At 39.4% G+C, this 27,905-nt stretch overlaps 1 protein-coding gene across 3 annotated transcripts in view; it reads left to right on the plus strand.

Moving 5' to 3' along the window:
* UBR1 (ubiquitin protein ligase E3 component n-recognin 1) overlaps positions 1–26,105 on the plus strand; it is a 146,665-nt gene extending 120,560 nt beyond the window's left edge. For 2 of the 3 annotated variants that reach the window (XM_041742563.1, XM_041742566.1), the window contains 6 exons: positions 1,953–2,061; positions 5,159–5,215; positions 7,246–7,323; positions 22,830–23,000; positions 24,338–24,439; positions 25,812–26,105. In XM_041742563.1, coding sequence (XP_041598497.1) covers positions 1,953–2,061; positions 5,159–5,215; positions 7,246–7,323; positions 22,830–23,000; positions 24,338–24,439; positions 25,812–25,953 — 659 coding nt within the window. In that variant the 3' untranslated portion in view covers positions 25,954–26,105. The remainder of the gene's footprint in view (positions 1–1,952; positions 2,062–5,158; positions 5,216–7,245; positions 7,324–22,829; positions 23,001–24,337; positions 24,440–25,811) is intronic. The other variant, XM_041742565.1, reaches the window with a different exon arrangement.
* Positions 26,106–27,905: the final 1,800 nt, after the last annotated feature.

Below are 27,905 nucleotides of genomic sequence, written 5' to 3' on the forward strand. Positions count from 1 at the left end.
ACTGATAGGATATGCAAAAAATTAGAAACATTGGCTGCCTTTAGAGAAGAGAACAGTTTGGCTAAGTAGGAGGAAAACTTTATTGTATACTCTGTTACTTGAATTTTGAACATATGACTATTACAAAAGAACTGAAACGTTGCTAGGTGAGGCTGTTATAATAAACCAAGGACACGTATATTTGAGTAACACTCATTTCCTTTGTTCTTTACTTGCCTTAAATCTGCATCAAAGTAGACAAGGCTTCCTTGTGGCTTTGTATGGGTAAAAATCAGAACGTTTGTATGATTTTGGAAGCATCAACCAATATTGTTCAGAGATTCTTGCTTTTGTCCTTTGAGAATAAGCTGAACATGTCAGCTTAACTGGCTATCAGCTTCTTTATCTTGAACTCAATTCAGTAGGGTTTTTTTTAAATAATAAATTTATTTTTTATTGGTGTTCAGTTTACCAACATACAGAATAACACCCATTGCTCATCCCGTCAAGTGCCCCCCTCAGTGCCCATCACCCATTCACCCCCACCCCCCACCCTCCTCGCCTTCCACCACCCCTAGTTCATTTCCCAGAGTTAGGAGTCTTTATATTCTGTCTCCCTTTATGATATTTCCCACACATTTCTTCTCCCTTCCCTTATATTCCCTTTCACTATTATTTATATTCCCCAAATGAATGAGAACATATAATGTTTGTCTGTAGGGTTTATTTGATCTAGGTTTGTTCTGGTACTGTATACACACATACCTTTTTTATCATGCATCACTTTATTGTGCTTTACAGGTGCAGTGTTTTTTTACAAATTGAAGGTTTATAGCAAGCCTGTGTCAAGCAAGTCTGTCAGTGCCATTTTTCCAGTACCGTTTGCTCACTTCATGCCCATGTCACATTCTGATGATTTTCACAGCATTTCAAATTTTTTCACTGTTATTATATGTTAGGGTGATTGATCTATGGTGATTGATTATTACTGGCTGAAAGCTCAGAAGATGATCAGCATTTTTTAGCAATAAAGTATTTTTTAATTAAGGTGTGTACATTGTTTTAGACATAATGCTACTATACACTAAATAAACTACAATGTAGTAGAAATATTCCTTTAATGTGCCCTGGAAAACCAAAAATTCACTTGACTTGCTTCACTGTGATACTGGCTTTCTTATGGTGTTCTGGAACTGAACCCACAATTATTTCCATGATATGCCTATAAATGGGGTGCTACTTTCTAAGTAGTTGCCAATACAGCTCTGTTGTTTGCATTTTTTAAAAATCATGTATTTATCTAATCAGTGTAATATAGTAGTAAATAAGATTAAGTCTTTTATTGGGAGGAGACTAAATGTATACAAACAGAAAAATGTACATAATATAACATCAAGTGGTGATAAGTGCTACAGAGAAAAATAAAGCAGGTCATGGAGATAGAGAATGCTGGGCCAGAGTAGGTAATACTTTTAGATGGATAACCATAGAAGACTTCTCTTTGAGGATACACTGAGCAAAGAGAAATTGAAATAAAGATAGGGTTAAACTGGACAGAGAGTTGAAGGAAGAGCATTCCTAAGCAGAGGAAACACTAACTGCAAAGCTTTGCTTGACATCATCAAAGAATAGTAAAGAGACGAGTATGGCTGAAGCATAATGAACAGGGTGAGGATGGTAGGAAATATGAGATTTAAGAGGCAGCCAGGGGCAGATTGTGTAGGACCTTTATGCCATGATAAGGACTTTGTGTATTTTATGGTGGTGTAGCATTGGAGAAACATCAGGAGAATGAGTCAGATTTGCATTTTAAAAGGATCACTGTGTTTTGTTTTTTTTTTTAAAAAAAGGATCACTGTGACTTATTTATCACTCAGTTTTATAAAGTATAGAAATAAAAAAGAAGAAACTCTTTTCACAGATTGTTCAAGGAAGAATATTGTGCATATTAAATGTATTTTATTCTCTTGCAGATCCTGCAGAAGGAGAGTACAGTGCACTCTGTAGTTATCTGTCTTTACCGACAAATTTGTTCCTGCTTTTTCAAGAATATTGGGATACTGTAAGACCCCTCCTCCAGAGGTACTAATGAGAGCAAAATATCATTGTTGGGTCATTATACAGTTTGGGAATTTTTAGATTTTTTTTTTTTTTAAATTTTTTTTTTATTTATTTATGATAGTCACAGAGAGAGAGAGAGGCAGAGACACAGGCGGAGGGAGAAGCAGGCTCCATGCACTGGGAGCCCGATATGGGACTCGATCCCGGGTCTCCAGGATCGTGCCCTGGGCCAAAGGCAGGCGCCAAACCGCTGCGCCACCCAGGGATCCCCAGTTTGGGAATTTTTAATTAAAATTTTTTGCTAAGCTTTTAGATTGATTAGATTTGATTGAAGTGGATAACAAAAATATAGGAGATTCCTAATCCACACACTCAGAGAGTTGGACTTAAGACCAGCAGCCATAGGCAGCTGGACTTTGCACTTGTCCCACTGTGATTACCATGCCTTGTACTACTCTTCCCCAAAGTTGCCATTTCTTGCTGTTGTAAATCATCAGGCAGGCTGAGTGGGTGAGTCAGGAGTCACATAGTCAGCAGCCATAGTGTCCCAACTAAACACTAAAACCAAATTGGGGTGATATCCAAAATAGTAGCATATCTCACATGGTAGCACACATCTCAGGAGGGTGCCAGAAGAGGAATAAAAAAGTCATTTGGTGGATCAAAATGCATTCCCTGGGAGAAGGTAATTATTTTTCCAGAAAAACCTTTTTCTACCCCATTATTAACTGGCCCTCTGAATCACTGTCTACCTCTTAACTGCTAGTGTTCTTCCCTATTTTTGCATCTATCATTTTCGATCTTTTTTTTTTTTTGAGATATAATTGACTTATAGCATTGTTTTAATAATCACTTCTCACTGTTACTCTTATTTCCGCCATTGAAGATTCTGACACCCAATTCCAATGTGTGCTTAGGGGAGGGTGTTTTGGCTACATATAACCAAACAATTCTCTGATACCAGCTGGGTGTCCTCTCTAATTCAACTCAATTCTGACACTATTTACCTGGAGATAGCATCAGATCCCACAAGCACTCAATCCTATATACCGACACACCTAACACAGACACATTTCAGACAGGTGCTACTAGTAAGTCCAAGGTTGTCACCTGTGCTTCTGACCTAGTATCTATAGAACAAAGGCTCCAGTGACCCCTGCTTAGATTCAGTTAATTTGTTAGAGCAGATCACAGAACTCAGAGAAGCATTTTACTTACTAGATCACCAGTTTACTATGAGTGGATATAACTCAGGAACAGCCAGATGGAAGAAATGCATAGGGCAAGGTATGGGGAAAAGTAGCTGAGTTTCTATAGTCCCCAAATCACCACATGTTCACCAATGTGAAAGTTCTCCACATCCTGTTAATATTGGTATTTTTTGGAGGCTATATTACATAGACATGGTTGATTAAATCATTGGCCATAAGTGATTGATTTAACCTCTAGCCCATGGAGGTTGAAATAAGAGAACTGAAAGTTCCAGCCCTCTAATCACATGGTTGGTTCTCCTAGCAACCAGCACCCTAAAGACACTTTATCACTCTCATCACATAGGAAAGTCCAAGGTGTAGGAGGAGCATTGTGCTGGGAACTGGGTTGAAAACTATATATAGGGTAGCCCTGGTGGCGCAGAGGTTTAGCGCTGCCTGCAGCCCGGGGTGTGATCCTGGAGACCCTGGATCGAGTCCCACGTCAGGCTCCCTGCATAGAGCCTGCTTCTCCCTCTGCCTGTGTCTCTGCCTCTCTCTGTGTGTCTCTCCTGAATAAATAAATAAAATCTTCACAAAAGAAAAGAAAACTAATATATATATATGTATATATATATATATTTATAGTTATAAAGCACATTATCATGATTTCCTTAATCTTTTCAAGTTTTTGCCTTTAACTTTTCTCCTTTTTCTTTATCAGTGTCTTTTTCTCCTCCATGCCTGTGTCAGGATTTAGGTGAATGTCTCCTGCCACCTATTCTGTGCTCTCATCTCTTTTAGGTTCTTTTCTATGTATCTTCATTTCTCACAAGGTGTTCTAATCTTCAGGGTGATTAAAAATGAATTAAAACAAAATGGATCCCAGAAAGTCAGTATCATGCTTTGTGTTAAATACAGTCACAGTGGGTTGTACTAATTTTACGTGTATATTCTAGGAGACAGTATGTTTTGAACTTGCTATTCCAGGTCAGTGATAAAAATTCAAACTCTGAAGCAGAATGTCCTTGCCCTTTGAACCATTCCTAGCCCTTCTTGCCTCAGAGCCTTTCCTCATCTTGTGCTCTGTAGTACAGGAAACTGAGACTTGCAGGCCACATTTCCCAGTCTTTCTTGTCAGTTGGCTTCTGCCTTACATCCAGCTTGTGGGAGGTACTGGCAGGGCATGGGAGTCCAGGAGGAAGAGAGAAACCGGAGTGTTAGCCACCTCTCTCTGCTTTGTGCAGTGTCTCTGGCAGTGGTGGGAGCTCTTCTCTGGCTCTAGTTCCCATCAGCCAAGTCTGTGGTGGTTCCAGTATCCACCATTGAACCCAATCTCTGGGCTCTAATAATATCATAATTTCCTTTTGTTCCTCCAGCCTGGGAGAGGTGGTGGCTTCCGATTGTTGGCTAATCTTTGGGTTGCCCTTTTTTTTTCTAAGATTTTATTTATTTATTCATGAGAGACACACAGAGAGAGGCAGAGACCTAAGCAGAGGGAGAAGCAGGCTACCTGGGAGGAGCCTGATGCGGGACTCCATCCCAGATCCCAGGATCACGCCCTGAACCGAAGGCAGACACTCAACCGCTGAGCCACCCAGGCATCCCTGCCCCGCCTTTTTGTCTCCTACTTGGCTTCACAGCCCTTCTGTCACTTCTATTACCAATTCCTGGTATTAAATTCCCTCTTCTGTGTTTCTAGTAAGACCTTGATTGATTAACCCTTTAAAAAAGAAATTAAAAGAGAGGGGGGGAAAACAAATAGGGAGACAGAAATGAAGGGAAGAAAAGCAAAGGGATAAGATGTGAGACGTCTAGCAGAGGGAACATGGAAAGAAAAGACAGGAAGATTTGGAGAGGATGGCTCGTTGATGCACTGCACTGAAGTTGTGATGATCTGTTTGCTTTTCTCTTGGCTCCCCATGTAGGTGGTGTGCAGATCCTGCCTTACTAAATTGTTTGAAGCAAAAAAGCACCATAGTCAGGTTGGTTTTACTTCTCAGTCCTCCTCCCACCCCACCCAACCCATCTACAGGTTGTGTTTCCAAAAGTAGTTGGTTTGTGGAACATGCTTTCCAAAATGTCGTCTTCGTTCTTACTCAGTATATAGTTTCCTACATTGTGTTACATCATTGGTTCTTTGCCAGAAACTAGATTCTTCCTACAGTTGATTTTTTTTCTTGGAGTGGCTATCCTTTTATCCTTTAATTGTTTGACTCCACCAGCTCCTCTTCCTTAGGCTCGTACATGCATATTAAAAGGCACAGGAGGAGATAGCATCTTGGAGCTGCCAGTATATTAAAATCAGAAGGTAGTAACAGTATTCCTATGTACCATTTTTTTTCCTTTCAAGAATAGAATAAGGTATAAATAGGACTATTCCCTCTTCCTCTTCCTTTCCTATCTATATACTTAGAGACTACCCAACAGAACTGTTGTTCAGCCCTCCTGTCTCCCTTAAAGTTATAGCTCAATCAAAATCCACCTCTTCCTCAAAAACAATTCATATGCAACCTCCTCCTGCATGTCTGGCCAAGTAATGTCCTATTATTTGTGTGTGTTCATGTGTGCCTGCCAGCACCATCAAGCCCTGAACAGTAAATTTACCAGGGCCCAAACTGCATGCTTATTGTCTTTGTATCCTCCACAGGGCTCGCCCATGTTATGTATGTGTCTAATTTTTATTCCAATGAATTGCATCAGGAAACAAGAAGAGGAGTTGACCTCCAGCCTTAAGTGCTCATAACATCAGTACCCTTTTTCTATGGCCAAAGCAAACATTGTGAGGCAATGTGCATTTGCCACCTTCTCATCTTTTCTCACCCCTTGAACTTCTTTCCCCTTTACTGTAAATGTACATTGCTACCTACTCCTTAACCCAGCTTTAGTGATTAAGAGATTATAGATTGAGCTTTTATAACGTAGATACAGTAGTATTCACATCACCAAGAAAAGAAAGAATAGAGAGAAAAGTTTAAAAGATGAGTATCTATTTTAGAACTATTAATCTGACATAATTTTTCCTTTATTTCAGTTCATTGTGTGCCTTTTAGACACCTACTATTTCCCCAACATGGTACTAAAATATTTTGGGAGAGTTAAAAGACCTAATACATACAGCTTTTTGGTCATGGGTAATTTACAATTTAATTATGTGCATAAACTAAATACATAAAATAGTATATGGAATATACTGTTATGCTATAGAAATTTAAAGAGTAAAAAAGTCTTAAAGATGCAAAGTTAGTCTTAGAGGAGATAATTTTCAGCTAAACATAAAGGGAATAATAGAATTTAAGGTGATTGGGGTTTGAGGATAGAATTTCCATGTTATTCGAATGCTAAACTTCCTAGGTTGTGCATTCAAGGCTTTTATTGTAGCTATACTGTATGGTAAGAGTGAATAATAACATTTGCAAACATATTATCAAGTACTAAGCATATTATGTTCCACTTCAATATCTTATTGAGTCCTCAACAGCTGTGAGGTTCCTCCGTACTATTAATTATATTTAACATTTCTTAAATCAGCATGAGTCCTTTATATTTCTCTCTCCCTCATCCTCAAAAATGTGTTATGAAATTGATGGTGTGCCTTATGACTGAGAAAGTATAATCATCCTCCATTTACAAACCCAAGAAAAATAGGCTTATTTTCAGTGACTTGTCAGGTATCAGAGAATTTAGGATTTATAATGAGGTCTGTCTAATTTCAAAGACTGTGTTCTTAACTTCTTTATATTACCTTCCTAACTATGGTGGAAATCTGGCTAGAACAATTTAGTCTTAGGAAATAGCGAGAGTTGAGTTTGGAAAGGAAACCAGATGATGAAAAGATTTTAAATTCTAGGCTGAGAAACTCAGATTTAATGTAGTCAATAGGAGGAATTACTGTGGGTTGCAAGTATGGATCCTTTTTTTATTTTTAAGATATTCTTCCTTCTATTACCTTGTCAATTTTTGACATGGGATTATTTACTCATAAGTAAAATTGTCTTTTAAATTACATTTCTAGATACCCTAGAAAAAGAAATAGTTTGATAGAGCTTCCTGATGACTATAGCTGCCTCCTAAATCAAGCTTCTCATTTCAGGTAAGAAGAAATATGTTTTTAAAAAATTGTTAAGTTTTTACAATTGTAAAAATTGGAGGTGGTGGAATGCACCACCACTAGCAAAATTTTTTTAAAGTGACCACTGAAAACCATAAAATATACAATTAATGATGATAAAGTGTATAGTTCAGCTATTGTGTGTATCCATCACCTCTCTCTAGTTTTAAGACTTTTTCATCATGCTGGAGAAACACCTTGTATCCACTAAATAATCCCCATTTCCCTCTTTTCTGATCCCTGATAACCAATAATCTGCTTTCGGTCTCTCTGGATTTGCCTGCTCTGGACATATCATATAAAAGGAGCCATAGAATATATGACCTTCTGTGTCTGACTTCTTTCATGTAGTATAGTTTGTGATGTCATGCAAGCTGTAGCGTGTATTCAGTCCTTTCTTGGCAAAATAATATTCTAATTTTCCACTGGAGGGACACCTGGCTGGCTTAGTTGGTGGATCATGCAGCTCTTGATCTCAGAGTTGTGAGTTCAAGCCCCACGTTAGGTATAGAGATAACTTAAAAATAAAATCTTAAAATAATAAGATTGTATATTCCAGAGTTTGTTTATCCATTGATGAGCATTTAGGTTGTTTCCCCCTTTTGACTATTATGAATAATGCTACTATAAACATTCATGTACATGTTTCTATGTGGACATATATTTTCATTTCTCTTGGGTGTATATTCCTAAGAGAATTACTGTGTCATTATGGTAATTATATGCTTAAATCTTTGAGTGACCACTAAACTGTTTTTCCATAATTGTACCATTTTGCATTCCCATCAGCAATGTAAAAGAACTCCTATTTTTTACATCTTTGTCAATACTTGATATTTTCTTTTTTTTTTTTTAATTAAAGCCATCCTAGTGGGTATAAAACAGTAGCTCAGTGTGGTTTGATACATGTTTTCTTAATGACCACTGATATGGAACATCTTTTCTTTTTTTTTTTTTTTTTTTTTTTTTGGAACATCTTTTCATATGCTTGTTGGACATTTATCTATGTTCTTTGGAGAAATGTCTGTTCAAGTCCTTTGCCCATCTTGGAATTGGACTGTCTGTTTTGTTGTTGAGTTCTAAGAGTTCTTTATATTGAAGAAGAGGAAAACTCTTCCTTTCTTCTCTCTAGGTTGTTTGGCCAAATAATTAAATTAACATAGGACAGATTAATAGGAGAAAAGTTTAATTTTGTATATATGGGAACTCATAGAAATAATGAGACTCAAAGAAGTAACTGAGTTTATACCTTTTAGTCAAACAATTTTTTGTAAAGATTTACAAAACAGAGGGGTTTAAGGCTTGGAGTACCAAATTGAAGAAGAGAGTTTGTTTATATAGCCTTCTTGACCTTGAATTCCCTACCTCTGATTCCCTATTTAAGGATACTTTCTATCCTCTGGTACAGGGAGGATACCTTCATATGGGACATTTATTTCCTGCTTTTAGGAAAACAAAAGAAGGTCAGAGTATACTTTTTGCACCTGCTGTTTCTTAAGTAACTTAAATTCAAAATAATCAGTATGCCAAGGTGGCATATTTTGGGATGGCCTCTTCTGTTCTCTTTCAATATATTCTGGATATGCAGCCCTTATCAGATTTTTTTTTTTTTAAGATTTTATTTATTTATTCATGAGAGAGAGAGAGAGAGAGAGGCAGAGACACAGGCAGAGGCAGAAGCAGGCTCCATGCAGGGAGCCCGACATGGGACTCGATCCTGGGACCCCAGGATCACACCCTGGGCCAAAGGCAGGCGCCAAACCACTGAGCCACCCAGGGATCCCAGATTTTTATATTTTTTATTTTCATTTATTTTTTTTTGTTTTTGTTGTTGTTGTTGTTGTTGTTGTTTTTTAATTAATTTTTATTGGTGTTCAATTTACCAACATACAGAAAAACACCCAGTGCTCATCCCGTCAAGTGTCCACCTCAGTGCCCGTCACCCATTCCCCTCCAACACCCGCCCTCCTCCCCCCTTCCACCACCCCTAGTTCGTTTCCCCAAGTTAGGAGTCTTTATGTTCTGTCTCCCTTCCTGATATTTCCCAACATTTCTTCTCCCTTCCTTTATATTCCCTTTCACTATTATTTATATTCCCCAAATGAATGAGAACATACACTGTTTGTCCTTCTCCGATTGACTTACTTCACTCAGCATAATACCCTCCAGTTCCATCCACGTTGAAGCAAATGGTGGGTATTTGTCGTTTCTAATGGCTGAGTAATATTCCATTGTATACATAAACCACAGCTTCTTTATCCATTCATCTTTCGTTGGACACCGAGGCTCCTTCCACAGTTTGGCTATTGTGGCCATTGCTGATAGAAACATCGGGGTGCAGGTGTCCCGACGTTTCATTGCATCTGAATCTTTGGGGTAAATCCCCAACAGTGCAATTGCTGGGTCGTAGGGCAGGTCTATTTTTAACTCTTTGAGGAACCTCCACACAGTTTTCCAGAGTGGCTGCACCAGTTCACATTCCCACCAACATTGTAAGAGGGTTCCCTTTTCTCCGCATCCTCTCCAACATTTGTTGTTTCCTGCCTTGTTAATTTTCCCCATTCTCACTGGTGTGAGGTGGTATCGCTTTGTGGTTCTGATTTGTATTTCCCTGATGGCAAGGGATGCAGAGCATTTTCTCATGTGCATGTTGGCCATGTCCATGTCTTCCTCTGTGAGATTTCTCTTCATGTCTTTTGCCCATTTCATGATTGGATTGTTTGTTTCTTTGGTGTTGAGTTTAATAAGTTCTTTATAGATTTTGGAAACTAGCCCTTTATCTGATATGTCATTTGCAAATATCTTCTCCCATTCTGTAGGTTGTCTTTTAGTTTTGTTGACTGTATCCTTTGCTGTGCAAAAGCTTCTTATCTTGATGAAGTCCCAATAGTTCATTTTTGCTTTGTTTCTTTTGCCTTTGTGGATGTATCTTGCAAGAAGTTACTGTGGCCGAGCTCAAAAAGGGTGTTGCCTGTGTTCTCTTCTATGATTTTGATGGACTCTTGTCTCACATTTAGATCTCTCATCCATTTTGAGTTTATCTTTGTGTATGGTGAAAGAGAGTGGTCCAGTTTCATTCTTCTGCATGTGGATGTCCAATTTTCCCAGCACCATTTATTGAAGAGACTGTCTTTCTTCCAATGGATAGTCTTTCCTCGTTTATCGAATGTTAGATGACCATACATTTCAGGGTCCACTTCTGGGTTCTCTATTCTGTTCCATTGATCTATGTGTCTGTTTTTGTGCCAGTACCACACTGTCTTGATGACCACAGCTTTGTAGTACAACCTGAAATCTGGCATTGTGATGCCCCCAGATATGGTTTTCTTTTTTAAAATTCCCCTGGCTATTCGGGGTCTTTTCTGATTCCACACAAATCTTAAAATAATTTGTTCCAACTCTCTGAAGAAAGTCCATGGTATTTTGATAGGGATTGCATTAAACGTGTAAATTGCCCTCGGTAACATTGACATTTTCACAATATTAATTCTGCCAATCCATGAGCATGGAATATTTTTCCATCTCTTTGTGTCTTCCTCAATTTCTTTCAGAAGTGTTCTATAGTTTTTAGGGTATAGATCCTTCACCTCTTTGGTTAGGTTTATTCCTAGGTATCTTATGCTTTTGGGTGCAGTTGTAAATGGGATTGACTCCTTAATTTCTCTTTCTTCAGTCTCATTGTTAGTGTATAGAAATGCCATTGATTTCTGGGCATTGATTTTGTATCCTGCCATGCTACCAAATTGCTATATGAGTTCTAGCAATCTTGGGGTGGAGTCTTTTGGGTTTTCTGTGTAGAGTATCATGTCATCGGCGAAGAGGGAGAGTTTGACTTCTTCTTTGCCAATTTGAATGCCTTTAATGTCTTTTTGTTGTCTGATTGCTGAGGCAAGGACTTCCAGAACTATGTTGAACAGCAGTGGTGAGAGTGGACATCCCTGTCTTGTTCCTGATCTTAGGGGAAAGGCTCCCAGTGCTTCCCCATTGAGAATGATATTTGCTGTGGGCTTTTCGTAAATGGCTTTTAAGATGTCGAGGAAAGTTCCCTCTATCCCAACACTCTGAAGTGTTTTGATCAGGAATGGATGCTGTATTTTGTCAAATGCTTTCTCTGCATCTAATGAGAGGATCATATGGTTCTTGGTTTTTCTCTTGCTGATATGATGAATCACATTGATGGTTTTACGAGTGTTGAACCAGCCTTGTGTCCCGGAGATAAATCCTACTTGGTCATGGTGAATAATTTTCTTAATGTGTTGTTGGATCCTATTGGCTAGTATCTTGTTGAGAATTTTTGCATCCATGTTCATCAAGGATATTGGTCTGTAATTCTCCTTTTTGGTGGGGTCTTTGTCTGGTTTCGGAATTAAGGTGATGCTGGCCTCATAGAACGAATTTGGAAGTACTCCATCTCTTTCTATCTTTCCAAACAGCTTTAGTAGAATAGGTATGATTTCTTCTTTAAACGTTTGATAGAATTCCCCTGGGAAGCCATCTGGCCCTGGACTCTTGTGTCTTGGGAGGTTTTTGATGACTGCTTCAATTTCCTCCCTGGTTATTGGCCTGTTCAGGTTTTCTATTTCTTCCTGCTCCAGTTTTGGTAGTTTGTGGCTTTCCAGGAATGCATCCATTTCTTCTAGATTTCCTAATTTATTGGCGTACAGCTGTTCATAATATGTTTTTAGAATAGTTTGTATTTCCTTGGTGTTGGTAGTGATCTCTCCTTTCTCATTCATGATTTTATTAATTTGAGTCTTCTCTCTCTTCTTTTTAATAAGGTTGGCTAATGGTTTATCTATCTTATTAATTCTTTCAAAGAACCAACTCCTGGTTCTGTTGATCTGTTCCACAGTTCTTTTGGTCTCGATATCATTGAGTTCTGCTCGAATTTTGATTAACTGTCTTCTTCTGCTGGGGGTGGGGTCTTTTTGTTGCTTTTTCTCTAGTTCCTTTATGTGTAAGGTGAGCTTTTGAATTTGAGTTCTTTCCAGTTTTTGAATGGATGCTTGTATTGCGATGTATTTCCCCCTCAGGACTGCTTTTGCTGCGTCCCAAAGATTTTGAACGGTTGTATCTTCATTGTCATTAGTTTCCATGAATCTTCTCAATTCTTCCTTAATTTCCTGGTTGACCTTTTCATCTTTTAGCAGGATGGTCCTTAACCTCCACGTGTTTGTGGTCCTTCCAAACTTCTTGTTGTGATTAAGTTCTAATTTCAAGGCATTATGGTCTGAGAATATACAGGGGACTATCCCGATCTTTTGGTGTCGGTTCAGACCCGATTTGTGACCCAGTATGTGGTCTATTCTGGAGAAAGTTCCATGTGCACTTGAGAAGAATGTGTATTCAGTTGAGTTTGGATGTAAAGTTCTGTAGATATCTGTGAAATCCATCTGGTCCAGTGTATCATTTAAAGCTCTCGTTTCTTTGGATATGTTGTGCTTAGAAGATCTATCTAGTATAGGAAGAGCTAGATTGAAGTCACCAAGTATAAGTGTATTATTATCTAAGTATTTCTTCACTTTGGTTATTAATTGGTTTAAATATTTGGCAGCTCCCACATTCGGGGCATATATATTGAGGATTGTTAAGTCCTCTTGTTGGATAGATCCTTTGAGTATGAGATAGTGTCCCTCTTCATCTCTCACTATAGTCTTCGGGGTAAATTTTAATTTATCTGATATAAGGATGGCTACCCCTGCTTTCTTTTGAGGACCATTTGAATGGTAAATGGTTCTCCAACCTTTTATTTTCAGGTTGTATGTGTCCTTCTGTCTAAAATGAGTCTCTTGTAGACAGCAAATAGATGGGTCCTGCTTTTTTATCCAGTCTGAAACCCTGTGCCTTTTGATGGGGTCATTAAGCCCGTTCACGTTCAGAGTTACTATTGATAAATATGAGTTTAGTGTCAACATATCTATTCAGTCCTTGTTTTTGTGGATTGTTCCACTGAACTTCTTCTTAAAGGGGAATTTTAAGAGTCCCCCTTAAAATTTCTTGCAGAGCTGGTTTGGAGGTTACATATTCTTTCAGTTCCTGCCTGTCTTGTAAGCTCTTTATCTCTCCTTCCATTTTGAATGAAAGCCTTGCTGGATAAAGTATTCTTGGTTGCATGTTCTTTTCATTTAGGACCCTGAATATATCCTGCCAGCCCTTTCTGGCCTGCCAGGTCTCTGTGGAGAGGTCTGCTGTTACCCTAATATTCCTCCCCATAAAAGTCAGGGACTTTTTTTCTCTTGCTGCTTTAAGGATCTTCTCCTTATCTTTGGAATTTGCAAGCTTCACTATTAAATGTCGAGGTGTTGAACGGTTTTTGTTGATTTTAGGGGGGGATCTCTCTATTTCCTGGATCTGAATGCCTGTTTCCCTTCCCAGATTAGGAAAGTTTTCAGCTAGGATTTGTTCAAATACATATTCTGGCCCTCTGGCCCTTTCGGCGCCCTCGGGAACCCCAATTAAACGAAGGTTTTTCTTCCTCAGGCTGTCATTTATTTCCCTTAATCTATCCTCATGGTCTTTTAATTGCCTGTCTCTTTTTTCCTCAGTTTCCCTCTTTGCCATCAACTTGTCTTCTATGTCACTCACTCGTTCTTCCACCTCGTCAAGCCTTGTCTTAGGACTTCTAGCTTGGATTGCATCTCATTTAATTGATTTTTAATTTCTGCCTGATTGGATCTAAATTCTGCAGTCATGAAGTCTCTTGAGTCCTTTATGGTTTTTTCTAGAGCCACCAGTAGCTGTAAAATAGTGCTTCTGAATTGGCTTTCTGACATTGAATTGTAATCCATATTTTGTAACTCTGTGGGAGAGAGGGCTGTTTCTGATTCTTTTTTTTGAGGTGCGGTTTTCCTTCTAGTCATTTTGCTCAGTGCAGAGTGGCCAAAAACAAGTTGTATTGGGAAAAGGAGAAAAAGAGAGAGAAGGAAAGAAAAGAGAAAAAGAAAAAAGAGAAAGAAGAAAAAAAAAGGGGAAAAAGAGAAGAAAAAGAAAGAAAAAGTAAGGAGAAAAAAGAAAAAGGGGGTGGGGTGGGGGAAGCAATCAGAAATCAAGAAGAAAGAAAGAAAAAAAAGCACAAAAAAAAAAAAAAAAAAACCACGGGGGGAGTATCTTCCGATTCTGTATACTTTAAGTCCCTTGTCTTCCCTTGGAACTGGTCCGTCTCCTTGGTCTTCTGGGGGAGGGGCCTGCTGTGCTGATAATCAGGTGTTAGCACTTGGGGGAGCTGCTCTGCCCCTGCCTGGTGCAGGGCTCAGTGGGGGATGTTCACCCCGTGAGGCCCCGGGAGGAAGCCACAGTGGCGGGGGCAGCTCTGGGACCCTGGAGTCAGCTCCCGCAGTAGCTCCGGGGCTCTCCGTCTGCAGGGCCTGGGGGCTCCCGGGCGGGGCCGCTGATCTGCTCAGCTCCAGGGAGGAGCGTCCTTGCTGTCCTGGGCCCTCCCGGCCTCTGCCTGTCTCGGGGGAGGCCGGATTCTGGGCTGTGTCCCGGCGCCCTGTGCTCCGGGGCCTGCGCTGTTGGATTCGCGCTCCCGGCGGTGCAGCCCCCTCCGCGGAGCCGCCGCCCGAGCCCCTCCGAGCTGCTCCCAGAGCCGCGCCGCCCCCTCCGCGCGGAGCTTCTTCCTCCGCCCGAGCCGCCGCCTCTGAGCTGCTCCCGGAGCCGCGCCGCCCCCTCCGCGGAGCTTCTTCCTCCGCCCGAGCCGCCGCCGCTGAGCTGCTACCGGAGCCCCGCAGCCCCCTCCGCGGAGCCGCCGCCGGAGCCCCTCCGAGCTGCTCCGGGTCCCGCCGAGCGCTGCAGCCCTTAGGGAGCTCGGTGCATCTCCCGGGGCGCAGTTCCTCTGTTACTGTCCCAGGGAGCCCGAGGGCATCCCCGCCTTTCTGGGGATCCTGCTCCAATTCCCCGGGAGGCCTTTCCGCGGGAAGGTCGGTGCAGCTCCTGCTCCTCCGGGACGGGGCTCTCCTGTCCTGGGGACACTCGCCCCGGCCTCAGCCCGGCTCCTCGCGGGGCCCCTCCCCCTTGGAGGCCTTTTGTGTCTTTATTTCTTTTTCCCCGTCTTCCTACCTTGATAGAAGCGCGAACTCTTCTCACTGTAGCGTTCCAGCTGGTCTCTCCTTAAATCTCAGGCCGAATTCGTAGATTTTCAGGATGATTTGAATGTTTTCTGCGGGCCCCGAGCGGCCCGAGCGGCCCCGAGGTCCGCCTCGGTCACTGGCGGCGCCCAAGCGCGCGCTCGGCCGCCGCCCGCCGCATCCCCGCGTCTCTTCATTTATTTTTTAATTGCCCTTATCAGGTTTTTAATTTGCAAATATTTTCTCCCATTCTATAGGTTGTGTTTTCATATTTTTTTTAATTTTTATTTATTTATGATAGTCACACAGAGAGAGAGAGAGGCAGAGACATAGGCAGAGGGAGAAGCAGGCTCCATGCACCAGGAGCCCGACATGGGATTCGATCCAGGGTCTCCAGGATCGCGCCCTGGGCCAAAGGCAGGCGCCAAACCGCTGCGCCACCCAGGGATCCCTATTTTATTTTATTTTTAAAGATTTTATTTATTCATGAGAGACAGAGAGAGAGGCAGAAACAGAGGCAGAGGGAAAACAGGCTCTCTGCAGGGAGCCCAATGTAGGACTTATCCCAGGCTCATGCCCTGAGCCAAAGGCAGATGCTCAACCAGTGAGCCACCCAGGTGCCCCAAGGCAACTGGAATTTTAATAGAGATTGAGTTGATCTATAGATTGCTTTAGGGAGTATTGCCATCTTAATAACAGTCTTCCAGGGGGCGCCTGGGTGGCTTGGTCAGTTAAGCTTCTGCCTTAGCTCAGTCATGACCCCTTGATCCCATGGTACTGAGATTAAGCCCTGCATCTGGCTCTATAATCAGCACGGGATCTGCTTCTCCCTCTTCCTCTGCCTCTCCCCTCCCCCTCCCCCTTGTTATCTCACTCACTCCCAAATAAATAAATAAAATCTTTAAAAAACAAAACAAAATAAACGTGAAGTCTTTCAGTCCATGAGCATGGATGCCTTCCCATATTTAGGCCTTCTTTAATTTCTTTCTGCAGTGTTTTATAGTTTCCAGGGTACAAGTATTTCCCTCCTTAGTTAAAATTTATTCCTAGGTGTTTTACTCTTTTGGATGCTATTCTAAATAAAATTATTTTCTTAATTTCCTTTTTGGACTATTCCATTGCTGGTATGTTGAAACACAGTTGATTTTTGCATGTTCCTCCTATACCCTACAACTTAGCTGGGTATCTGTAGGGATTACAATTAACATCTTAAATTTAGTTTGACTTGAAAACAGCTTAGTTTCAGGATGCCTGGTGACTCAGTGGTTGAGCATCTGCCTTTGTCTCAGGGCATGATCCCGGGACCCAGGATCAAGGAGCCTGCTTCTCCCCTCCACCTGTGTCTCTGCCTCTCTCTCTCTCTCTCTCTCTCTCTCTCTGTCTCTCTAAATCTTAAAAAAAAGAAAAAGAAAGAAAGAAAACAACTTTGTTTCAATTGCATACATTAACTGTTAGTTTCTAATTTTTTTCTCCCCTCTTTATGTTGCTAAAATCACAGATTACATTTTTATACATCGTGTGCTTGTCAGTGTAGATTTATAACGATTCTTTTGTTCATTTGTGTTTTAAATAATATAATAAGCCAAAAAAGGAGTTATGCATCCAAAATTATAATAACACTAGGTTTTTTTTTTTTTTTAACACTAGCTTTTATAACTTACATGTGTAGTTAGCTTCACAAGTTACTTGTGTTTTTTTACATGGCTTCAAGTTACCATTGGTGTTCCTTTGTTTCACCTTGAAGGAATCCCTTTATCACCTCTTGTAAGACAGCCTTACTAGCAATGAACTACCTAGTATTTGTTTATCTGGGAATGTCTTAATTTCTCCTTTATTTTTAAAGGATAGTTTTGGCAGATAATAGAATTCTTAAATGACAGCTTTTTTTCCTGGAGGACAGTAACTATATTCTACTACCTTTTAGCCTCCATGGTTTTTTAATGAGAAATCAGCTGTTAATTTTATTGAGGATCCCTTGTATGTGATGAGTTGCTTCTCTGGCTACTTTCAAGCTTCTTTCTTTGTTCCTGACTTTTGACAGTTCGATCATAACATATCTCCAGGTGATTCTCTTTGAATTTATCCTATTTGTAGTTCAGTTTCATTCTTGTTGTGTAAATTCATGTCTTTCAACAAATTTGGGAAGTTTGGGCCATTATTTCTTCAAAACATTTTTCTTGCTGGCTTGTCTTTCTAGGACTCTCATAATGTGTATGTGGTAGGTATGCTTGATGGTGTCTTATAAATCCCTTTGTTATTTTTTGTTCTTTCTTATTTCTTTCTGCTCCTCTACTTAGTAATTTCAGTTACCCTGCCTTAAAATACAGTGATTCTTATGCCCTCCAATATGCTGTTGAACTCCTCTAGTAAGTTTATTTTAGCTGCATACTTTTCTATTTGTTTCTTTTTTATAATTTCTCTTTGCTAATATTTTCTACTTTTTCGTGTGTTTTCCTCTTTTCTGTTAGTTCTTTGTCACTGGTTTTCTTCAGCTCTTTGAACTTACTTAAGAGTTCATTTAAAGGGGCACCTGCAGAGCACCTGGGTGGCTCAGTGGTTGAGCCTTCAATTCAGGTCATGATCCCAGAGTCCCATATCACTGAGTCCCATATCCTCGGTGAGGAGCCTATTTCTTCCTCTCCCGCGCCTCCTGCTTGTGCACTCTTATTCACTCTCTCTTGCTTGCTCATTCTCTGTCAAATAAATAAATAAAATCTTTTAAAAAACAAAACATAAAGAGTGCCAGGGTGGCTGAGTCAGTTAAACATCTGCCTTTGGCTCAGAGTCATGGGATCAAGCCCCACATCAAGCTCCCTGCTCAGTGGAGAGCCCACTTTTCCCCCGTCCCTCCTCCTCTGCTCCTACCCGTACCCCCACTCAATCTCTGACTCTCACTCACTCCACTCCCTCACTCTCAAATAAATAAAATTTTTTTAAAAGGGGGGGGGGCGTTCATTAAAGTATTTGTTTATTATTAAGTGTCATGTCTGGGCTTACAGATGTTTTCTGTCAGTTTCTTTTTTTCCTATGAATGCCTATTCATAGCCCATAACTATCCTTTAAAAGCCATACTTTTCTGTTTCTTTGTAAGTTTTGTGAGTTTGGTTGAGAATTGGACATTTTGAATATTGCAATGTAGTAGCTCTAGAAATCAGATTCCCCCTCCCCAAGAATTGCCACTGTTGCTTGATAAAGGCTGCCAGGTGTCTATTTGTTCAGTGACTTTTCCAAACTGCTTTTTTTTTGCAAAAATTTTATTCCTTACTGTTCACTGAAGTCTCTGTCCTTCATCTCTACAGTTAGCCAATGAACTGACAGAGATTTCCTTAAATTTCTTGATCCAGTAAGAAAAGAGAAGAAAAAAATATAAATATGTGTCTCTTTAAATTCCCTCTACCATCACTGCCAAGAAAGTCAATTCAGCCCATAGGGGTTGAAACAATGGCCAGTCTCTGTGTCATCCCCTCAGTGAGCTGCCAGGCAGAACTAAACACACAACCCTGATTTTTGACAGTTTCTCTATTACCCATCCTGGTACCAGCAAGCCACACCAGAATTATGGGCAGCAACCCCCATAGCTACCTGCTATAGGGCTGGGGACTGGGGGTGGTAGCCACTACACACACACACAAAAAAAACAAAATTCACTGAAATTTACCAACCTCTTTCTTTGTTAAGCATCCCTCTGGATGCTGCAAGTGTTCACCATGATTCTAAGTTCCAAAACAGTTGCTTCAGACCGTTCTTGCCTGAACAACAGTTGTATTGGTAGAGGAACCAATTCCTGGAGCTCCTTACTTTATCATCTTCAATGATATCTCCCAATTATTTTTTAAAGCTACAGAAGCCTTTTTTTAAGCACTCTAAGAATAATCATTTATTCATGTATCTTTAAACAGTATTTTACATGTAGAAGTGTGGTTAGTACATCCATCCACTGAAATAACACTGTTCCCAACTTCATAAACAAGTAGTTCTCTTAGAAATATCGTCTATACATGTGTCTTTAAGCACTATACAGTGCGATGACCACATCCTCACTGAAATAACATTGAAAGACCCTTTTTTTCCCCAAGGAAAATCTTATATGGAAGCCCATCAGAACAGTAAAAATAGCATTGTGGCTCAGGTTTAAGCCTGGATACTAGAAAGAGGAATACACCTCTCTAGCCTTTTTTGGTAGTGCGTTCACCCCTTACCTTGATCAGATTAAACACTACTAAAGCAGTGTTTCTCAGACTTTATCTTCCTCTTCCCTTTCAGTGATTACTTTCAAATTTTAAAAAATCTGGATGATAAAGACTGGCGAGAAGTAAAATAAACAAGTTACATTATACTCATTACTAATACCGTGTATGAATTACCTATTAGTTACTTTTGTAAGAAAAGAACGTGAGCTTAATTAAGCCCATGATTCTATATGATAAAATAATGCTCTGTAAAGTTAACAGTTTATACTTACCTTGCTATCATATGATGTAAGTTACTCAAATAACATAAATTCATGAGCTACACACCACCAATATAATGCCCCTGAATGGAGGAATTATATTTATATCTGCCTCAGCATTGGTCTGTGAATATTTCATATTTGAATCACAATGCATCATATCTTAAAAATAATAGGTCACAATTACTCCTGATGCAGTTATGTATCCTTTGACACTCAGGGCATCAACACCACCACCCAAAGTAAATCAGATTAACGATGATGACATGAAATTAGCGTAACTTGTAATTAAAAGGCAAGAATCTCAGCAATCTGAAATCAAAGCCTATTCAAGACTTTATTGATGATGTGCTGATAATACAGCATCTTTTTCCAAAATTGCAGGAATTCCAAAGCTCAGTTGGGAGTTTTGTAATATTAAGTAATCTTTGTGCAGCAGCCAAAGTTCTTAATAAATTTAAATTAATTAGAGCTCTCAGAAAACACAAATAACTCTTAAATTTTAAGGATACCAGTTAGTAATTCTAATGAATTGCTGTGGCCTACAAAAGACTATTGAAGTCCTCAGTCATATGTTAAATAACTTGCTATCATTTGAAGGAGTAAAGAAAGGAATTTTATCATTTTGAAGGTTTGATGAAGAACCCCTATATGGCCCACTCTGAGAATCACTGTCCTGCCCTACAAGAATGACTAAGGAAATTCTCCTATTCAGTTATGACCATTGCTTTGAGCCCTGAAGCCAGAGAGTTTAGCTGGCCCACAAGGGGCTTGGGCAGCCATATGCCAGCCTCTATTACTAGATAAAATTGATCGTAGTGTTAGTTCCCTTGCTGTTTGTCCCATGCAGATTAAGTTCAGTTACCTAAAAAATGGTTGAGTCATTTACCTCCCAGCCCTTAAAATATTAGCTAGATGATTTCAGAGATTGCATCCAGCTCTAAGTTTAGTGATTCTCCTAACCTTAGGGCTGTATTGCTATCACAGAATCCCAGTGAATAGGTGTTATCTTCCCAGCATTAAAGAATATCACTCTTTGGCTTTTAGGAGGGTCTTAGAGGAGTGTTAGTCATTAATCACAGTGAAGATTCCCCCTGGATGATACTACTACTTACTGGTTTCAAGTAAAATGAAAATAAATCTTATCATCTCTTCCAGTTTTATTGTCACCACCAGTTTCCATTAACAGAGCCATTTCTACTGTAGGAGGGTGAGCTGCCCAGTTACTATTCTTGAAGTGTCACCTCTATTTTCCTTTATAGGATGCTAGTGACTAGGACTCAGCCATCCTGCACTACAGGTGAAAGGTAATGGCTTTATCCAAAAAGAGCTATAATTATATTCTTCCCCCTGGAAGTGAGAATAGTCTCCTCATCTCCAGGAGACAGGAGTGGAATACCTATGCACAGAGTCTGTCTGCTCCTGTGTAGACAGTAGTGGTCATCTTATCTTACCTGAGAAATGAGAGATCAGAGAATAAACTGTTAATTCCTTATTGGAGCTGGAGATTCTTTTGGTGCTTTTTATTCTGACCCTATTGTAAGCCTCAGTGGATCTCAACTTAGTGGTTGCATTTATTTTTCACTGCCCAAATAAAAGAATTCTTGATGTTTCTAGTATCTCCATTATAAGGCAGAGATAGGAGTATAGAAAGCTTTATTTTTTAAAGATAGCCATTATCACTTTAATTCAGAGAGTGATATCCCTCTTGAGGGGCATCATAACAAGACTCTAGCAGGCTATTACGTAAAATGGTAGATCTCAGTGTACTACTTAGTTCAAGCAAGTCAGCTCTGTCACTTTTTCCTTCCTAAAAACTTGTTTTGTTTCCCAGATGGAGGGTGCATTAACTCTCAAGACTACAGTCTCTCATTTGAACCCTAAAGATTTCGGTACTTCAACAAAATAGACAAGAAATGTGTCTGAACCCACATTGTGATTTTAAAAAAAAGAAATTATACACCTAGCAAGATCATATTCCTCTAATATTGAGGACATAAGCTTAACTAAGCCAATCCAGAGGAGGGAGTTGACTATAGGAGGACTATAGGAGGGTCATGTCAGATGAAGACTGGATTCTATAAATGTATCTCAATCTCAAGGCATATTTAATTACCAAACTATGGGAATTATCAGGACACTGTATATTCATTGATTTTAAAGATTTTATTTATTTATTCATGAGAGAGAGAGAGAGAGAGAGAAAGGCAGAGACATAGGCAGAGGGAGAAGCAGGCTCCATGCCAGAAGCCCAACGTGGGACTTGATCCTGGGTCTCCAGGATCAGGCTCTGGGCTGAAGGCAGTGCTAAACTGCTGTGCCACCCAGGCTGCCCAGACACTGTATATTTAATAATAAATTTTCTTCCTGTGGATTAATCAGGAGTTTTTCTAAGTCCTTATTAAAGAAGAATCATCTAATTAAATGTTTTCTTGTTTTGGGATACCTAGGTGGCTCAATCCATTAAGCATCTGTCTCTTGATTTCAGCTGATCCCAGGTTGTGAGATTGAGCCCTGTGTTAGGCTCCTCGCTGAGTGTGGAGCCTACGTAGGATTCTCCCTCTCCCTCTCCCTCTGCCCTTCCCCCCCTTTCCCCCTCTTCTCTCCCTCTCTAAATAAATTATGTATGTATACATGTTTTCTTGTGGGGTTTTTTAAGTTTTTTTTTTATTTCTATTTATTTATGATAGTCACACACAGAGAGAGAGAGAGGCAGAGACATAGGCAGAGGGAGAAGCAGGCTCCATGCACCGGGAGCCCGACATGGGATTCGATCCCGGGTCTCTAGGATCACGCCCTGGGCCAAAGGCAGGCGCTAAACCACTGCGCCACCCAGGGATCCCTGTTTTCTTGTGTTTTAAAAGCATTCTTTGCTGCAAAGCAGCCAGCCAGTGATGAACACAATTCATCACTAACTGGATATATCATGTTTTTATTGTTTCTCCACCATACTGAATGTTTTCTTACCCTTTGAGGTGCCCACGGTCTGCAGATGATGAGCGAAAGCACCCTGTTCTGTGTCTTTTCTGTGGAGCTATACTATGTTCTCAGAACATTTGCTGCCAAGAAATTGTGAATGGGGAAGAGGTCGGAGCTTGCATTTTTCATGCACTTCACTGTGGAGCTGGAGTCTGCATTTTCCTTAAGTGAGTAGTGAGTGTTCTGGAAGCTTCATAATGAACTTACAGAATCTGAATCCAATCTGGAGGCTATTATGGTAGGACAGTGTGTTGATAAGAAATGGTCTGCCAAAAAAAAAAAAAGAAATGGTCTGCCAGAAGTTAAGAGTATAGACTTTTTATTCACATGAAATTGCATTTGAGAAGATACTGCAGAATAATTTTTGTTTTAAAAAGGGACTCTGTTGACATTTTAATTATTTGTGGCATATTTTAAGGATGATCGACTTTGTATTGATTACTCTGGTATTGTAGAACACTCAGATGTAGTGAGAGGAATCAGAGTCCTAACACTTCTATTTTTAAAAAGCACCTATACAAAGTTGTCCTTTGAATATTTTCATTTTCTTCATTTCCTCTGTCAGGCAACCATTGTTTTCTTTGGTCTCTTAGCGAAAGACTGAGAGGTAGACAATAGTTACTTCATGCTTAGGAAAGAAGATTAGAAGTTCCCTGAGAGAAAATTCAAAGTGGTTATGTGTGCTTTATCTTTCCAATCTCCCCATGTAATGTAGTTTCTGTTTATGTAAGCCCAAATATCTCACTAACTATGAAATATATAATTACTGCTTGTTGGCATCTGTTGGAACAATGGGAATAAATTCATAGAGGCCACACTCAGACACCTATTTTCTTCTTCTTTTTTTTTTTCCTATTTTCTTCTTTTCGGAAATTTACAACAAATAAACCCACTGCCTACTCCAACTGTTTATTTTGTAACATCACTCTGTCGTACTTATTCCTTTTGTACATATGCACACAAACAGTATTTTTATATCTTCCTTTCTATCTATAAGGACCCCAGGTAACTTCAAAGTGGCAGTGGTTCTTTATAATTTGCGCTGTTGGAGACTGGTTCTAACCAGAAATGGCTTGACACTTCCCTAACCTTATTTCTGGCCCAAAGCTATTAGAACAAGAGATGTTGGTCTGTCCTTCTGCTCCTTCCCTACTCCAGGTTGTAGGTCAGGAAACAACAGAAACAAGCCCAGCCATCATTTTTCCAGGGTACCTATGGCTCAAGTAGGACAGCTTCCTTCCTCTCAATAGATTCAGGCACTATTAATGGCCCCATTTCCCTAAATCCATTGATCCTGTCCCATAACTTCAATAAAAATAGCAGTGTTCATTCTATTTTATTCAGAAAAAACACAATTTAATCTATTTGTCTGTATTTATTGTCTCCCTTACTGAATTCCCAACAGATATTGGCATGTCTTTTCTCTAGATTAATTTTGATGCAGTGCCTATCATTTGTACATATGCACTTAATAATATTTCCTTTTGGTTGTTTTGTCCTTCAGAATCCGAGAATGCAGAGTAGTCCTGGTTGAAGGTAAAGCCAGAGGCTGTGCCTATCCAGCCCCTTACTTGGATGAATATGGAGAAACAGACCCTGGCCTGAAGTAAGATTGGTTTATTTATTTTTCATTTTAGTCATTATTGTACATGCATGGCAACAGTTCTTTAACACAAAAACTTAATGCTAAATACTGAGAGAGATTTTTTAATAGGTGCAAGTTAAAAATATTAAATATGATACCATATAAATGTAGCACGTAATTTTGAACAACTTTCTTCTTCTCCAGAATGTGAGGGTAATACTTCTCCAAAGTTAAAAATACCAGCCATCCTAATATTTGAATGTTATGTTTTTTTTAATCAACCTATCTTCAGAATTACTTAGAAGGTTTAAGTCTTTAGATTAAGGTAGAAAATAGCTGAATGGTGAAATTAGTTAATGACTGAGGAGAAGAAATTTGAGTTGTTTCAGAAAGGTACAAAGAAGCAGAATTTTTTACTTAATTAGGCAATTTGAAAATACTCAACCAAGGCAGCCCGGTGGCTCAGCAGTTTATTAGTGCTGCCTTGAGTCCAGGGCATGATCCTGGAGACCCAGGATCAAGTCCCGCATCAGGCTCCCTGCATGGAGCCTGCTTCTCCCTCTGCCTGTGTCTCTGCCTGTCTCTCTTTCTCTCTCTCTCTCTCTCTCTCTCTCATGAATAAATGAGTAAAATCTTTTTTAAAAAATAAACCATTAAAAAAAAAGAAAGAAAGAAAAAATACTCAACCAGCTGAGACACTTTGAGTGCCTCCAGAATGAGAATTTCACAGTTCTCTGTAATTGCAATAGCAGTTAGTCATTTTGGATTAGCTGCTCTACAGTGTCACAAACTGTACAACCTTAGAATTGATGTGGAATCATTTTGTTTAAATATCTGCTAATCACTAGCAAATTTGTTATGTCGTAAGAAAAACAATAAGCGAATATTTCTGAGCAGCAGAATATAATTTGAGGGCTTAGAGTTACACCTCAAACTTAATCTCTACTATACAAAGACCAGAAATGAAAGCTAAATAAACTGTATGAGGCCAAAAAGCCATAAAGCCCCATCAGACTACCCAAAAAAGAATAAATAGCTGCTTCATGTTATAAACCTCACTGTTCATTTAAATGGGGTCTCATAATGCCCATGATATATACTTTGCCTATTTTCTGAATAATTAAGGAGTAACTTTCTGCTTCATCAGCTAAGTAACCTATTAAGTTCATGGTGACCAGAGGTGAGGGGAGAATATCCCTTTTAAAACCCTGTCCTGCACCAATAAAAAATAAATTTATTATTTAAAAAAAAAAAAAAAAAAAAAACCCTGTCCTGGTGATTCTTCTCAGCTCTAAGACCATCTCAAGAGTTTGGACTAATTTAGGCAATAAAGATGTGGCAGTTATTTGATTTGAACTTACATGTTGATTGTTTTGTTTCATTTTCTTTGAAGGAGAGGCAACCCTCTTCATTTATCTCGTGAGCGGTATCGGAAGCTCCATTTGGTGTGGCAACAGCATTGCATTATAGAAGAGATTGCTAGGAGCCAAGAAACTAATCAGATGTTATTTGGATTCAACTGGCAGTTATTGTGAGCTTCAACTCTGCCTTGGGACAATCATAAATGAAGACAGTAATGAAGACCGATTCAAAATTATGGAGATCTTTCTGAGGGCTGGGGAAGGGTTGGAGGGTCTTTTGCTCTATGTCCAGACTCATATACATCAATAAAATATTCCTTAATGGAGTATTGCTTTCAATTAGTGAAAATATGCTTAGTGGAAAAAAAGGACATTGATTAATTGGTTTTATGTTCCAGAACACTAAAAATGCTTCTTCATCCCAAGTGTCTGATTCTGCTATTTCTAGAAAATTCATTTCCCTTCGTAATCTGTCCCACCTCATTTCATTTCATTCACCTGGTAAATGAAGTCACCTTAAGCAATTGTGGACATTCTTAATGTTGGTTAACTCTTCTAGTTTTACATTTGTTATCTCCCACGCACACCCAAGTTTAGTTTAGTAACACTGACAGGATTCTAATCTGTGGTAGTTTTTCCTTGCAGCTAAAGAGGAATTGCAGAAGCCATGCAGTTAAGAAAGTTTTTAAAAGAGTAAATTTTTTTATTGTCTCTATTCTAAGGAAATACTCCTAATGTGCCACTTACTGTTTCAGCCAGAAAGTAAATCTTTCTATGGACAGACTTGCCATTTCTAAGGCAAATTTCTGCCAGTGTGGAAAAGCTTTATCCCCCCACTATAGACCTCAAGAATAGGATAGGATAGGATAATGTATTCATTATTTATCCCCGATGGGCCAAAGAAACTGTAGTCCCCACCTCTTACCAAAATAGCTTTGTTGAGTTTTGAAATTATAATACTTCGTGTTTTCCCAAGGCAAATTTCTAAAATGAGTTCACTTATCTTGTTTGTGGCACCATCTTATTTGACTCTTAAAAACCTGATGCAGTTCTGATGTAAACTATCAATAGAATGAGGATGAGAAAATTACCCCCAATGAAAGGATCATGGCAGCTGTAAATTAGAACAATCAGATTGAAGGCAGTACCATAATCTTCTATGTCTTTGTAAAAGACAAATCCTTCAGTTGTTATCTGTGTGGAACCTTTTCATAAACTCTGGTTTTATGACTAGTACAGACAACCAAAAAGCCATGTGATCAGTGGTCTTTGTCCTGTTATAATATGCCGTGGTTGAGCCATCTTGTTTATAAATAATAGAGCTCTCCTGAATCTGTGCATAAACTTCTTGATTTTTGGCTTTAACTTTTTATATTGAGAACTTGTGATATAAACAGAAGAAAAATTGAAACCTTCCATTTTAGCTTCTGTTGTCTCTGTAGTAACTTTAGAAATTTGAAAGATGCATTCAAAGACCATCTGATTTTGCCTTTGGTGACTACTGTCATATATGTGTGTAAATGTTTTCCCTATCTTCTTTTTGCTCAGCAAAGGCAAAGATAAAAATATATTTGAAAAGTTATTGATGATGCACGTTTGGGGTTAGATTTTTTTATATATATATATTCTTAATGTAAAGTAAAGGTGGGTTTTGTGGTAAAGGATTGGCATGAATAGGCATCAAAATCACAATCATGATTTTCTACTTGAATAATTATTATTCAGAAGGTATCAGGAAATAGATACAGCTCCACTGAACAATTTTTAACAATTGATAAGTGAGAATCAGAAAATTTGGTATTCAGCTTGTCCAGTTTGCCAGTATGTTTAAATGATTAGAACATCTCCCTTTATTTCTTATAAATGTTTTTGGATGGATTGTCTGACTGGGAAATCTGCGCCACAATAGAGAACAGAAGATGCTGACTTCTGCCCTAACTGCTTAGCCCCAATTTAGCAGAGACAAACTGAATTTTTATTTCTAGTTTTTTTATATTCACTTCATCCTGGGGTTATGCTTCGTCCTGGGGTTATGCTCTTATGCTCTTAAGCTGCCAGAGGGACTACCCTGTAATGGCCAGTCAGACATTTACTGCCAAAGAACCTGTTCCATATTGAGTTCCACT

The sequence above is a fragment of the Vulpes lagopus genome, chromosome 2 (genome assembly GCF_018345385.1).
Source record: "Vulpes lagopus strain Blue_001 chromosome 2, ASM1834538v1, whole genome shotgun sequence".
NCBI classification, from domain to species: domain Eukaryota; kingdom Metazoa; phylum Chordata; class Mammalia; order Carnivora; family Canidae; genus Vulpes; species Vulpes lagopus.